The sequence below is a fragment of the Varroa jacobsoni genome, unplaced genomic scaffold, assembly GCF_002532875.2.
Source record: "Varroa jacobsoni isolate VJ856 unplaced genomic scaffold, vjacob_1.0 scaffold_759, whole genome shotgun sequence".
Taxonomy (NCBI): domain Eukaryota; kingdom Metazoa; phylum Arthropoda; class Arachnida; order Mesostigmata; family Varroidae; genus Varroa; species Varroa jacobsoni.
Window position 1 is genome coordinate 57,356 of NW_019213661.1, and position 15,746 is coordinate 73,101.

The window sequence follows — 15,746 nt, forward strand, 5'->3', positions numbered from 1 at the left end:
TACCAAAGTTTTCTCCACAGCACGATATTGGCTATTTCGACGAAAACTTATTTAATAGATACAGTTCCGACAATACAGAAAAAAGTCGGGGAAAGCAGCACATCCGGGCACTGAAGGCATAGGGGAGAGGGGCGTTTTCATGCGCGGAAATTCGAACTTAAGCCGTACAACTGTGCGAACTCATATTATAAGGTAAGAATCCTGCAATTAGTTATCCCATTTAACTAACTTTATTTGTGCATATTGTCGTATATAAAATGGTTGTTTACTGTCAGACAAGTTTTTTGGCATCTGTACTTACGTCGGCTGAAATAAACCTGTTAGAATAGAATAGCGAGATTTCGGTGTTTAAGGAGTTTAGGGAGTGCGCGGTTATAATGGACGGGTAAATGAATACTCAAAACTACCTTTTTGTAAAAATGCGATTCGTGTGCATATTCTACAACCACTTGCGCAGTAACGTACATTTGATATCGCTGAATAAAACAAAAACGTGCAAATAATGACTCTGAGTGCATGTACAAAATGTATAAGTCGATGCTCGACACCACCAAATTGTTAATAATCCCCATGAGTGCGCAGTGCTCGCCTGCTCAACATATGATATGTGATAGAGTGGGTTCAAATCAGGGTGTAGATATACGTCATTTCGTATTGAAAGGAGCCAGCAGGCTGAAGTAGTAAAGCACTAGACGTACAACGCAAAAAACATACTATTACATTGTTGAATTGGGGCGTCTTTATACGACCATAATGCCATATTATAGATTTCTTGTAATAATTATGTTAAACTATATCTAATCAACAATGTTTTTTGCTTAGGTTACTTAGAACGTAAAAAAGAGGGAGATTTAAAATATATTGTTAGCAATAAACCCAACCTTAAGTTTTATAACTGAAGGTTGTTGTACAGTCCTAAGTACTACTACTTTTTTTTCAATATTGATATGTCAAGTCTTTACTAAATATAAAAATATAGGTTTCTCATTAAAGTTATTTGTAACATACATATGTATTTTTTTAGATATTGAATTACAAGCAGATATATCTTAGTATGTTAATAATTATAAAATAGTTCTTGTTGAAGCAACTTAAACATTTTTAGCCTCTACTATAGAAATGGGACGTGATTACGTAGACATAAAACATTTGTGTCGGTTAACACTCTATGCGAATGTTGAAATATTCGAATGTCGACAAAAAAGATATATCATCTTAAGTTGAAGCGATCACCTCGAAGTTTTGTCTACGAGATTAGATTTATTGAAGACACTTAACTGTTAGTCAATACTATTTAGTATGGCTTACAGCTATGACTATAAAAACAACTCAAGCTTTTTCTCGTGGACTCTTAAAACCTGCATTTAGTTGTTACAAGCACATACTCGAATTTTGAAATGGAATAACATTGGATTATGGGCCGCTAACAGACGAAATTTAGCTGATAAATGCTCCAGTTTTCTAAAAACTTGAAAACAGTTTTATCTCAATCACCTGAAACTGGCACTTCACATGTATAACCCAGATACTCAAAAGACGAAAACTAAATAAAAAATTTTATTTACGTTAATAATTCCGTGCCAATTGGAAATACGTACCGTATACGCATCATGAAATTTGCAAAACTTTAATTAACAAAACATTTGCTTGGAGCATATGATCGCTATAGATGAAACATGGTTCAGTTTGTACCGCCAGCCGGAAAAGTACCAAACGAAAGAATGACACTGCTCTGGGAAGAAATCGAGTTTGATGGTAGTGTCGGGTACGTTAGGATATAAGGTGATGGTAATACTTACAATGGGCATCAGGGATATCTGCTACTATGAGAAGCTTACCGAAACTGAAACAATGAATGCAGTTCGCTACCTTGAGTTCCTCATGAAGCTCATGGACCGTTGGAACAGCAATCGAAAGGACGCGGTCTGGTTACTTGATGACAATGCCAGACCTCGTCGCTATACCTAAATTGCTGGATTGAGCAATAGAATATCCAAAGTCGGCTTTACCCTGTCTATGCTCTTGATCTAAGTCCATGTGATTACGGAGCTTTTCCTGTTCTAAAAAGGGCAACTGGTGGGCAAATATATTCGACTATCAATCAACTGATATGATAGATATGACAGATAGAGAAGTTACGTATAGAAACGCGAATAGTGGGCATAAAAATATGTAGAAGCTGCCAGAGTGCTAAGACAAGTGGGCAAAAAATAAATAGGCGTACCTTTAACACATAAAAAAATATCGTTCTAGTCCAACTGATCCAAAGTTATTAAATTTCAAGGTCGGCTGGACTCGTTTGTAACATCATATTATTTTGTAAATACTAAAAAAGTTCAAATTAAATATATGAAGTCGGTGTCTTTTACTTGGCCACGCTGCTGCAGAATAATAAAAAGATTGTAAAAAGGCTGCGTTGCTAGATTTTATTTGTATTCCGGGATGTTCAAACAAATGTCGCCTCCCCGCTATAAGTCTTGCTTATTGTATTGTACTACATCTAATGGAACGATATTGCATTAATGCAGGTATTCTACGTGGTTAATCAGAAATGGCAAACTAATGTAAATGCAAGACGTCGTTGTCATAAAGCTTGAAACTTCTACAGGACAGTTTGGCGCTAAGCGTCTGTTTGGAATAAAGAATTTTGAAAGGAAAGCTTTTTTCCTATAATATAGTCATTTTTTCTAATGGGGCAAGGTCACAATAACTTAGCTTTCTATTTCTAAAATCTAAAGATTCAATGTCGAACGTTACATAGAATTTTTTTACCTTTGCATATGTGCTGCGCCAGTCAAGATTGCAAGGTACATATGGTTTAAAAAATCAAAAAGGAGACCGTTTCAAAAATTAAATACGATATTTTATTTGTAAAACCTTGGAACTCTGGAGAAACAAGCTGACTTTTAAACGTAGAAAAGTTATACGAAATTGATAATATTGACAGTATGTTTCGTTTAGTAGGTAGCGAAGTTAGTCTCTAAGCATATATAAAAAAGTAACATAATAGTTCCTTCTGGTGTCTAGGGTAGTTGCGACATCTTTCAGAACAGAACCAACTGTATGCTAAACTTCCTAACTTTCAATCGTCTCGGAGATACGCTACCTTTTATGTCCATGATATTAAGCAAAGTCATTGCATACGCTTTAGCACAAATTTGTATTGATATGGTCGTGCGTATATAACAGCATTAGCGTACAATTTGATATAAAACAAATTTTGAACTAATCTCCGCAAATAAGTAAATAATTTGTTAAACAGCTGCACGGTACTTTTTGGCGTAAACTTATATAATTTTTTTTATTAGCTATTACGCATAATGAAAAAAAAAAGCTGAAAATGCTACAAGCTTTGGCTGATTAAGCGGGCGCGTATTCATCTTGGAATTAATCAATGAAGTATTTGTATTTCTACTGCACACTCGCCCATATCAGCACCTTTCTATTTTGTCAACAAGCAACCTAACCGTACTAATACTACAATGATTGATTTATAGAAAATTAAATTTTCTTCATTCGTACATGACTTTATGAATTTTACAGCGTTTCAGCTAGTCACGAAAATGCTTCCAGGAATTATGTCACATGGCTGTCGTTTTGGAAGGACACTAGAGCTTGTCAAAACGCTCTTCACTTTTCGCAGGCTATCTAACGACAATCAAATGGCTGTGAGGGTACGGTTTGCCCCAAGCCCAACTGGAGATATGCATCTCGGAGGGCTACGCACAGCCCTGTACAATTTTCTCTTTGCACGTAAAACCGCAGGCCAGTTTATCTTGCGCATTGAAGATACCGACCAGAGCAGGTTGGTCGATGGGGCTCAAAAGAGGATTGTTGGTACGTCTATTCACATCAATCTAGTGCAATAGTCGAGCTTACTTGTTCTACTTGATTTTGAGTGTACGGTCCACGAGCAATCAGTTGTTTAGTGCCTCATGATAACAAAAGATTTTTGTAACTTACTTCAAAAAGCCCCTTAGAGAGAGTGGTATATTATATTGCGGGGCACCGCGAAGATTTTTCCGAAAGGTATCATCCAATAAGATGTTTTTGGACCCCTTATATAATTTAACCCAGTATTTACTGGGTGCAATATAGCGTTCAAAAAAGCAAGCTTAATTTTTTAAGATGTTTATGTTTAGTGCGTGACCCGAGAAATTTGAAGTGCTTGTGGATGGGCCTTTAAGAATATGCATTTACAGCAAAGCCTTTGATAAGGCTAGATAAGAATATTTTGGATTTTACAAACTAGCCATTTGGTTTATATGAAAAACAGAATTCCAAAAATACGCTCAAGAGTAAGACATTGATAAGTTTAAGGATGGTGCTTTCTGCGGCATTGCCACATAGTCTTATAAATTGCTAATAAATATGCTATCATAAAAAGGTGGAGACCGTCACTATATTTGAAAACGACATACTTCACGCTGGACAGAGGGCAAAATAATGTGTTTAGGCCTGTACATGTATGCGTAGAATAAACAGCTAAAAGCAAGATTTCTTTTGATGAGTTGTTTCAAACATTGTATCCAAATAGACAAACAAAACATCTTTGTATGTGCCTAAAGGGCCACTTTTGATAGATATGTTTCCTAACTCTAAACCTAACTTTCGTTTACTTGAGTACATCTTTAATTTGGGGCATAAACTGCACATAGGTTCGTTTCAAGTATTCGCTTAGCAGTGTTGCTAAAGTGTTTGTAATGGCACAACTAATAACGAATCAACATTGTCAAAACTCATTGAAACCACCGTCTAATCGACCTCCATATGTAACAGAAACGGTTCAAGTTTTAGCTGTACAGCAGTATTATATACTGCTTTTAAAATATAGTTATATTCTTAGGTATTGCAATAACTGGTTAAAATGAACCGGTGGACCAACTAGGCAAAAAAAGGGATGATCTTTCTTCACAGTCATACAAGAGAGTACAGAACATGCAAATAAACTCTTTCCTGACGGCTCCGCCTTTTTAAAAAAGTACTGCGGAACGATGTTTCTTTTAGCTGGATATTACGCTAATATCCACCATTACTGGACAGACGTTTAGACTCTCCTAGAGTGAATGCACCCTCTGGAGTATAAAAAAATTTTTGCGGTCAGTTTTTTGCATTAAAGATAAAGGTTTCCTCGTTAGAGAAAAATTGAGGACGCCGTGCTTCTTTTATAGTCTTGGCGAGGGCTCCGCGTAAAAAGTTTGGATAACAGCTTATCCTTACACAAATTGCGAAAGCGACGAATTATTTTCCATTATAGCTGCAAGCTTACCTGCATCTTGCTCAGAACGAACTTTCTTTTCGTACCGCCAACTCCAGATGAACGCGTTCATGAAGCCGTAATCTACTTGTCGGAACATAAACCAAAAACTACTTCTGAGATAAATAGCACAATTGGTCAACAAGGTATTACTCAGTTGATAAATTTAGGTATGGTACACTGATCCAGTTCGTTATGAAAAAAAAAAGAGTGAAATTATTAGGAGTGTTCTTTCGGCCACCGCTAATTTCCCGCAAGATCGTGAAGTAGTTGCAATCCTGCTGGGTAAGTTTTGTTCTTGCCAAATTTGTTGATGTCATCGTTTGATTCTTCTAAGATAATTCCAAGTTAACCTATGTAATTTATCATTGCAACATGACTATAAGAAGGCATTTTGTCTTGGCATATATTGCCATGTAAAGCTAATATTGCAAAAGATTTGATGAGGTGATGTTCCATCCTAATGGAACGAATGAATCTAGCCTGCGAGTGTTAAAGTAAACCCGTAGTTCAAAATATGGGGCTGAGGCTAACAAAACTAATCGTTCTTAATTTAGACTCCTCGGATCCTAAACCAAAGAATAGCAGGTTGCTCAGGAAGATAGAGGTACGCTTTGTATTGCTAAGCATCAGTTTATCAGGTCCACAGCCGCTTGAGTAAAATTAAAAAATTGGCACTTCCAAAGTACACTATGTTTCAGAGACGCTGAGGTGGGCTGGTCTTCATCCTGATGAAGGTCCTGATACAATAGGGGGCCCAAAGGGACCCTATGTGCAATCACAACGGCTGCACTTTTACAAGGAATTTTCGCGGAAGCTCATTGATGTAAGTTTAGGCATAATTGTGCATCATAGTATGCTAAAATGCCGTCAGCAGCCTTTTATTATAACACAAATTACTACAACTATCTATTTATATATTTAATTTCGTTAATACTATTATTAACGAAATTAAACTTAATAACTATTAGGATAGCTAGTAGTGTAATAAAATCACTGAACGTATTTAAAACAGAAGGTCTCCTGTATCCTCATGAGCAAACCCCTAGCCTAAATAATTATTATGTTACTGGGACTCGGTATTGTTCCTCTATGCATCTTGTTATAACCATTGCAATAAAAATGATTCGGCTTGTTTGCCCCTTGCAGTTATTTCATCTTAGACTAAGTGGGCTAAGCAAGTAAATGATCTGCGAATAGTCAATACACTAACTAACCATCCTTGCCTTATATAAGCTGTACTAATTCATCTAAATCACAACTCATACGAATGTATAAATGTGATCTTTCCAGTATTCTACATTGCATTGTAGAATAGGTTACATACTTGGTTATAACTTGCCTGTGATTCTATAACTAAATTAACTGTTGTTGCTGCCTGTATTGCCGAGCGTAATAGATCAAGTCGTTCCTTACTTTGATGAAAAACTACGGAATAGATTGCGCACCTATTCCTAATTTAAGTCCATTACCACATATGATAAGAAAGCTTGCATTGTATCTGTCTCCTTCTAACTATTGTTAAACATATTTAGCATATTCGTGATCACGTCAAAATAAGAGAAAAGCCTTTGGTTCTTGAATTCGCTGGGATGATTCAATGCATTTGCCTATTAAATTCGGCAGTCAAAATCAATAACACCTTCATGTTAGAAATGAAGAAAAATATTTTCTCTTCGAGTTCAACTATTGTATACATACATTTCGTGGCGGGCTCTAAAAAAATCAGTGAATCTGAGCCCATGTAATGTCTTGATCAGTCGGTAAACTGCTACCATGGATGATAGACTATCATAAATTTTAAGAGACGGTAAATCCTATTTGGCCAGATTATTAGGCAGACGTCATTTTTGGTTGCTTGTTTTTGGTGCTTACTAAATAAATATTTACCCACCGAAGCCATCTAGGTAGTCGAAAACGGATTTCAAGATACTCAAGAGACAAACAAAAAGTTGCTTTTCTGTTGAATTCGTGTTTAGTGTTCGGACACCAGTTAGATAATTTATGACACTACCGTACGACTTAAGACGGCGCTTCGGGCCAAGGGCTGCTCAACGAAAAAATACTTTACTAGTAAAAATCATTAAGGTGCCTTTAGAGCGTTTATCTCTGCTTTTAAAACTATCTTCTGTTGTAGATCTTTCGATTTTTAAAAGACATCGGTTTAGTTATTCCAGAGACAAATAGCTTAGTATTTCGTAAACCAAATTCAGCTCAATTCGATTCCTAACCAGAGTGCTGCACTACATAAGCGAGTAACATTCATTTAACCGATAGGCAACTAGCATTTCTAACTTGGTAACTCATTTGCATCTGTGACGATAATGATCCCTACAAACACCCCAGTAACCTTGTTTAAATAAAACAAATTGGCATGTTAAACGAAAACCATTAGAATGTTTGCTGAAAAACTGAAAGAAGGTGAATTCGGTTCCAGAGAAATTTACCCGAATGCTCCGGAATATATGCGAATGGTAGCTATATGTCTGTCACCTGGGAGGTCACCCCTTGACTTAGTCAGCTTTTTCAGGCTATTCCATTTTAAGATGTATTATATTGAAGACGGCGATGTCGGTGCAGGTTCATAACAATGTTTACTTTTATGAGTGAAACTTTCAATAACAACAGCGATAGTGTCTATATTGTGTTCAAAATAACTGACGTCCGCTACTTTTCCATATAAAATAGCTAAGTGTGAGAAATGTCTGTCCTGTTTTCAGAACGGTGCTGCGTACCGTTGTTTCTGTAGTGCACACCGGTTAGACCTCATTCGTAAGGACGCCCAACGTAGGAGGACGATTCCGAAGTACGATAATAAGTGTCGCCACCTTACAGCGAAAGAAGGTGCTGAATTAATAGCTAAGGGCACACCACACGTAGTACGCTTCAAGGTCAGTTATTTGAATCGTGTTAGAGGTTATCGCTTATAGATTTAAACTCAAAAGATGCGCAGAAGGAATGCCTAAATGGTGGTTAGTAAGTTTGGGGTTACATACTTCTGCAACCACAGTTTAAGGAATGTCAATTATATTTTTGCATGCGAAAGGTGACCAAACTTAATAGTAAATTTTAACTCTATTACTCTACTTCACGTTTATTTATAAATATATCGCAAAAGTAAAATGGCTACTTGCTTATTGGGTCCGAGTTGCTTACAATAAGGAAATCTCTGAGGATGGCTTACCGACACTCAAATATTTTAATTATTTCATAATGAGCTCCCTAAAGATGGAAGATGTCTCTTAACTTACGTTAAATATATTCTTAAAAATCACAAATATTAAATCTGTGGAGTAAAATTCCGATATTATTCAAGGTCAATGATAAAAACTTCCCTTTGTAGAGCTTTGTAGACACTAGGTTCCTACTACTTTTTTTCTTTTTGGTTGAAGCGTGTGATCATTAATAATAAGAAAATAAGAGTGTATAAAAGATCTTGTACTAACTAGTGTCGTTAACGTATGTAATTGTGCAGTTGAAGCCTGGCCCGCTGACGTTCCGCGACGTTGTGTTTGGCTCAATAACTTTGGATACTTCATACGAAGGTGACTTCATTGTGCTCAAAAGTGACGGTTATCCGACATATCATTTGGCGAACGTCGTTGATGATTATTTGATGGATATTAGTCATGTTCTTCGCGGGGTCGAGTGGCAGTTGTCTACTCCAAAGCACATTCAAATGTTCGTACCTCAGCTATCACTGTAAAGTGTATTTTCTTTTTATCATATTAAGAGTTCCTAGCGTTTAAGTAGTCACAAGAATGAGGTTATGATGTGTGGACACATAAACTAAATCTGTCGGATTTCAAGAAGCTGCAGATATTTTTGTTATTCTAGTCTGACTGTACGGTATCCCAGTATTTTGCACCTACTGTTGAAATAGCATATATTTTTGGCAAGTGCATAATACCATCCACCCAGGTATGGAGGGTGGCATATCCTCTCCTATATTAAGTGAATACGCTTGTGCTTTCGATGACGACTGAGAGTCCACATGCGCAGAATGGTCTATCAGTATTTTTTCTATTGGCTTTTCTTTCGAGAGATATAAAATCGTTATGGTTCGGCAGCAGTAGTTGAAGTTCAACAGCGCGGGTGTGTACAAACAAATCGTCGATCAGAACTAGCGTTCCCGTTTAATGTTATGTAAAAACAAGGCGATGACTAGAACTAGAGCTTCGCAGGAATGAATGGAGGCATATACAGGTGAAACGTTGACTGAAAGTAGCGCTTCCGGAGAATGCTGCACACAAGCGAGACCGACTTGAGCCAGAGCTCCCGTATAACGTTGCACACAAACAAAGACACCGATTAGGACACCAAAGACGTCGATTAGAACAAGCGCTTCCATAGAAACAATAAGGACGTTCATAAACCAGACGAGTAGAACTAGGGCTTCGTAGGACACTGCGCACTAGAACTAATATTGATAATTAATAGTATTATGCTTTTCATTTGCAGGTTGATTATGCATATAGGCAATTCTGATAAAAATGTACAAGTCGCGCGCTTTATTTTCATGAATTTAATGTGGAAACTCTTCTTCTTTCTATATAACTGCTTTATTATGGTGCCCGCATCAACAATTTCATTACCAAACATATATATATATATATATATTAAAAATGAAGTATTTAACATTTAAGCATAAATTCTTTTTGAAAGTAACCTAAATAATTTAAACTTAGTTTAAACCTAAATATCTAAACTTTTTCACGGAAAAATGCATGTTGGTGTGCAGCCGTTTGGTATTATTTTTTAACCTATTTGAAAGATAAATCCGAAACGTTACCTTCGTCCTTTTTAAGCACCATATGTTTGTCGAACATGCTTTTTTGTCGAGAAATATTATTCAATAAGAGTTTTCGAAGTGAGTCAGCTCTTTGCAGCGTAGTTTTGCCTTTGAATTATAACCTTATTTTTTTTCGTCGTTGGGAACCTCGACAACGATTGCTGGCTTTGTCAATACATGCTAATGAAATTACCAAATGCAGACCCTAAAAGGAAGAATTGTTTAGACAAAGGAAGAAATGCTCCTTACGTCATGCTGACCGTACCTAAGGAATATTCTTTCTTCTGTCTGTCTATATATACATTATAATTGCCAATAACTGCAACCGGCTTACAACATATACACGTTAACAGTGTAATATTATTAATATTTCCTGCGTGCATCTTTCACAATACACGGTCGTACGTCGTCTAGTAGTCAAGACTCCACAACCGATAAGCAATACAAACAGCGTCTCGTTCGGGCTTGTAGATGTATTAAGGAAAAACGTCTTTCGGAAGACCTGCTCTTGCAACGGACTGTGTTGCTACAAGGCATCCTAACTTGTGCCTTTAAAGTCCACTAAGCTCGATCGTTTTTGTGGTGGATGCCCAAGAGCTATCCGTCTGTAATTTTCTATGAGGTAGTTCGTTATCTCCTGTAAAATGAAATAGGACACTTTGTCAGGATAGCATTGAAATCCCCAAAGGATTACTGCGAAGCTTCTAGCGCTCGACGCACATCTCTACGTGTCGCCCTTCGAGCAGACATGAGCCGAATGGAGTGAGTACAATATTTCACAATACAGAAAACTTTGCTACTCGCTCCCTACAGGCCCACAAAATCTAGAACGACCTTTTCAAAAAGACGTTTCAGCGGTAAAGCGCATTGCGCCTGTTTCAATCCCAGTTCCGTCGTTAGTAAATTTCACATCAGGCTATGACCACTCGGGACTCCGCTTCTACATACATTGGAAACCAGCATAGTGCTTCTTTCGCCTGGCCAAGGGGACGTAGAGCAGTGCTTCCTTACCCTTCGTTTTGTAGAACCATTCTTATCACTATGCGCACTTAAGTATTTCTTTGCAGTGGTCTCCGCGCCTCCTTAGCTAGCTTTAGACTGCCGTCATAGCCACACGGACAGCAGTTACAAAGCGTGCTCGTTGTCATTGGTAGTGCATTTGTTATGGGCGATCTTAGTCGTATTTTTGCAGGTTCAAAGCTCAACGGGTCAACTTGAGGCGCAAGGTCGTTTTAATCCTTAGGTATCTCATTTCAATAGCTATAGATTGTAAATCACTAACCGTGAATCGACGCCCATATAAATACAGCTTGAACGTCTCGTCAGTCTTACTACTGCCAAGCACTCCAGCTCAGAAGAGTGAAATTTAGCTTTAGCCTCAATTAAACGAATGCTCACGTTTTTCGTCGGTACAGACCAGCATTACGTTTAGGCCAGTTCTGCGGATGTTCATTTGTAACCTAATCTGCAGAGCCAAGTGACACAAAATGAGCAATCCGTTATCTTGGACTGCAACAACTAGATGATAAAATCGTATGAAGCTTTGACCACCTAGATCAACTAGATCAGAGCCTTAAGCGAAATTTCTCGCGTCGACTAAGGCATAGTGTAGACTTACAATCCGCGAAAAAATTTCGTATAAGCTACCTAGAAAAGAAATACAAAACTTAGTAAACTCTTGTGCTTCTTGCCATTCGCCAGAATAGGTAGGATCTTGAGTTTTCTTGGACCCCGGGAAAGCTCCGGTAGCCGTCATCTTATCACCGAAATTCATTACTTCCTGCCTCGCGAAAATGCATTCCTTGGTTTTTAACCGTCAATAACCACCACCACTTGAAGTACGTCATGTGAGTGTCGAAGTAGACGGAGTAAATTATGTCTAGATAAACAAGGGTCATGAGGTTATTATATAGTCTTAAAAATCCTATCCATTAGCCCCTGAAATGCCGTTGGCGCACCTGTGAGGTAAAATGCAGGTATTACCAGTACCCGCTAATCAAGTCCAGTGTACTGAAATAGCAGGCTCCTTCGCGACGCATTCAATCTACAGTAGTCAACGCACAGTCGCATTATTCCAATTATTTTCCTTAAAAAGACGACGGAAAAGTGCCACGAGCAGGACGAAGGCTTGATTCTGCTGTTGCGTAGCAAATCTTGGTCTTCATCATTAACGATTTGCTGCTTCCACTGTTTGCCATTCATTGGTGGTGACACAAAGCTGCGACTGGCCTACTGCAGTCAGGTAGCACTTTCTATATTTTATGCGCTTATTGAGCACATGTCGTATATACAGGAATGTATATATTAATATTCACAATGTATAAGTACATACATATATTTCAACGAAATTTATATATGTGCTAGAAGTGTCACTTCTGCGGATCATGCTTACTCAATATAACTACCATCTGCCATAAATGTAACTTCGATTCGGTTTAACTACTAATAATTTTCAAAATACTTCTGTTTTAATCCGCAAATAGCTTTTTAATGATAATCGTGCACCAAACAATGTTTGTACGTGCAAACTCGTGAAACGGAGTGTAACAAACGGAGTTAAATTTTTTGGGTAAGTGTAGCCTAAAAGATGCCAAAAATGCGAGTACTCAAAACGTCTTAAAATTCAAAAGGTGCAAAAAGTTAAAAAGAACTAATCGTTATAGTTTATGTGGAGGACTCAACTGGGCAAACTAATATTCTTCTCGATTTAAATACACCCCCCTGTATATATATGCGCAAAAGCAGGCCTCCGATAAGTACATACGTTGCTTGTTCTTGTTTATTATAAAATTAGAACTTTCCAAATTTTATGCATCAGTCTCCTTCTACTTTAGCCTCGCCGCTATATATATTACGTGATATTAAAAGATCACGTCTGCAAAAACATATAGTTCATGTTCTACCTATCACCACAGCTTTGTTTCTGCCATAAGTTGTATATGTCATATAGCACCGAAATTAAATAGACCCACAGCATGATTACTCAAATTTTCATTTCAGTATTTTCATTGCTGTAACTACGCGGTCTATCAAGGACTGTAGTGGACGCTGTGTTACTGCAAGTTTTACTGCGACATAACTATATACTGTTCCATTACGTCATCTTTACAGATTCGAAGCGTTAGGTCTTTCGCCTCCTAAATATGCCCATCTTCCCCTTATGATGAACCAAGACGGCACAAAACTTTCCAAAAGAAACCATGGGTTCATGTGCGACCATGTAAAGGGTAAATATTTACCCGAAACCGTGATCAACTTTATGCTGCTTAGCGGAGGTGGTCTAGGAAAAGCAACTGGAGAATTTTACAGCATCAGTGATCTCATTAAAAGGGTTAGTGCTACTTTTTTGTAGATAGAAGCTGGGAATAGGTCAGTTTACTATAGTACTTTTCTGTACGAGTAGTGGAAGTCGAATGGCAACGGGCACATGGAAGTACGGTATGATCCAGGTAACTTAAACGCTTATATACACCATATTGAACCCTACGGGATATCGCGCGAGACATCCGATCGAATTCAACTGGGACGTCTCGGAGGCCACGTAACCCCATACACAAAAAGCTGCATGCGAAAAATTGGTAGACCTCTAGTTATAGACAGGAGAATGCTTTACCTCTGAATGACCTATACGATGCAGATGGGATAAGTACATATTTTTTAAATAAATATATTCTAGTTCAATTTGGAACATCTAAGCACAAGCTCATGTAAAGTGGATCTTTCCCGGTTGGACGATATGAATCGTCGTGCTATTGGGGCCTTGCGAGAATCCTTGGAAGAGAAAGCTTTCGCATTGGTAAGAACTCGCTTTCCCGAAGTTGAGAAGGAGTACTTCAAGAAAGTGTACTACGCAAATGTGGCAAGTGTAGTAACTTTAAGTTTTGTGTTTTAGTAATTTTCTCTTTTCGCTTTATTTGGGTGATTAATAATCTAGGGCTTATTATATATATATATATATATATATATATATATACTCTATTATTGGTTATGAAAGAGACATAATAATATCACATGTCCCATTACGGCTAATCAAAATGGTATGATTAAACCGTAGATTAAATACAAATTATGATTGAGCTTCAAGATCTAACTTCTAAGTTATAATTATTTCCTTTTGTCCCTAGGCGAGATTAACTTTGTTAGATGATTTGTTATCCATAAACTTGGATTTTCTCTGGAGAGATCTACCCAACGAAAAACTCGTACCAAGCAATTTGCGTAAGTCTGTTAAGTCTGTCTTAGAACAGGTCAATAAAGATGTATTAACTTATGTATTATTTCGTAATATTCATTTCAATATGGGTACAGGAAAAACAATAGTTCTTTAAAATCGCTTGTTAACAAACAGACGCACATAATGGTGGCCACAGCCGAAGAAAAGATAAAATGCAGTGGAAAATTGCTGCATGATTAATTTAATTAGTTCAGAATTAATTTTTTCTCAATGTATTTTACTTCGACGTTTACTTCTAGGGGCTTCGTTTACACACCTTCGTCACGTCCTTCAAGGCAGCACTTTCCAGACTCAAGATTTAAGCAGCCTTCTTAAAGGATTTCACAAAGATAACGTGAAGGATGCCAGCTATAAGGAATTTATGGAAACATTACGTATTTTACTTAGCGGTTTAAAGGTAATCTAATATGAATTTGCATCTGTTTTTATGCATGCTTATGTTTTTTATGCATTTGTTTGCTTCTTTGAACTTTTACTATTATGTTATCTGATTATTACTGTTAAGGCTAATTAAGCCGATACATTCACTCTTCCTGATGTTACGTAGCTGTCGTAAGATTTGCAGTTCTATTACAGCCTAAACGGGATCTATTCTTAGATATTCTTTGCCACAATTGCGTGCTATGACCCTTACAGATTAACGCCATCGGCGTATTTGAATGATACAATAGCACATGGACTTCCTACTAGCCTCATAGAATCCTAGCTGTGTAAATAAAAATTCAACTGGCATTCTTCTATGCAAGATAAGAAAATGAAAATAAACTTATGTCAGTTTCCCTGGCATGTTTCTGTTGTCACACCATTAACAAAAACGAATAAAAATTACAGTAATATTTATATATATAAAATATAAATTTAGCGGCCTATTTTTTTGAAGAAGATAAACAAGAATGTATGATCTTTCTAAGATCTGCTCTATGAATTTATGTTTTTAAATAACAGCTTTCGCGGTGATTAAAAACTATCTCAAAAAAGCTTGATTTTAAACAAAACCTTCTTAATAGGATATATTTTTTAAAATTTAATAATGCATTTTTATAAGGTTTTTCATTGACTCCTTATTTAGCAACCCTCTAAACGCGAACACATAATCGTTATATAGTTAATTACTTTTTTGATACCTGTTCGAAATGTTGAAAAGGTTATTCAGCCCCAAGGAAGAACTTTTTATTTATATAATGTTATGCCTTCTTAATGCTTTGTTGCTATATTTAAATTTATTCGAATCTTACTAAGTTTTATTAATAAACAATTGTTGCGTAAATAATATTAAAAAAAATTGCAGAAAGTCATCTTAAGCTTTATTCTTTAGATGTTGCGCAATAAATACTGTGCATCTCGTTTATCCTTGAACCGAGGTCTTTGGAACCAAGAGCATCCAGTTCAATATAGTAGACTACTAAGGTATGACAAATGAATGATTTCCTGATCAACTTACTAATCCCTGTGTATCAAATAAT

The 15,746-nt window shown here is 36.9% G+C and overlaps 1 protein-coding gene across 5 annotated transcripts in view; it reads left to right on the forward strand.

Moving 5' to 3' along the window:
• The first annotated feature begins 131 nt into the window (after positions 1–131).
• Positions 132–15,746, forward strand: part of GluRS-m (putative glutamate--tRNA ligase, mitochondrial) — a 15,857-nt gene continuing 242 nt past the window's right edge. The window contains exons 1-10 of one of the 5 annotated variants that reach the window (XM_086969572.1): positions 132–192; positions 3,544–3,837; positions 5,944–6,083; positions 7,978–8,148; positions 8,733–8,938; positions 13,161–13,380; positions 13,726–13,908; positions 14,174–14,267; positions 14,523–14,680; positions 14,920–15,746. In XM_086969572.1, the coding sequence (XP_086825698.1) occupies positions 3,564–3,837; positions 5,944–6,083; positions 7,978–8,148; positions 8,733–8,938; positions 13,161–13,380; positions 13,726–13,908; positions 14,174–14,267; positions 14,523–14,680; positions 14,920–14,946 (1,473 nt within the window). In that variant the 5' untranslated portion in view covers positions 132–192; positions 3,544–3,563 and the 3' untranslated portion in view covers positions 14,947–15,746. Of the gene's footprint in view, positions 193–218; positions 386–3,543; positions 3,838–5,943; positions 6,084–7,977; positions 8,149–8,732; positions 8,939–13,160; positions 13,381–13,725; positions 13,909–14,173; positions 14,268–14,522; positions 14,681–14,919 lie in introns of those variants that run through there. The other 4 variants (XM_086969570.1, XM_086969571.1, XM_022838373.2 and 1 more) reach the window with 4 other exon arrangements.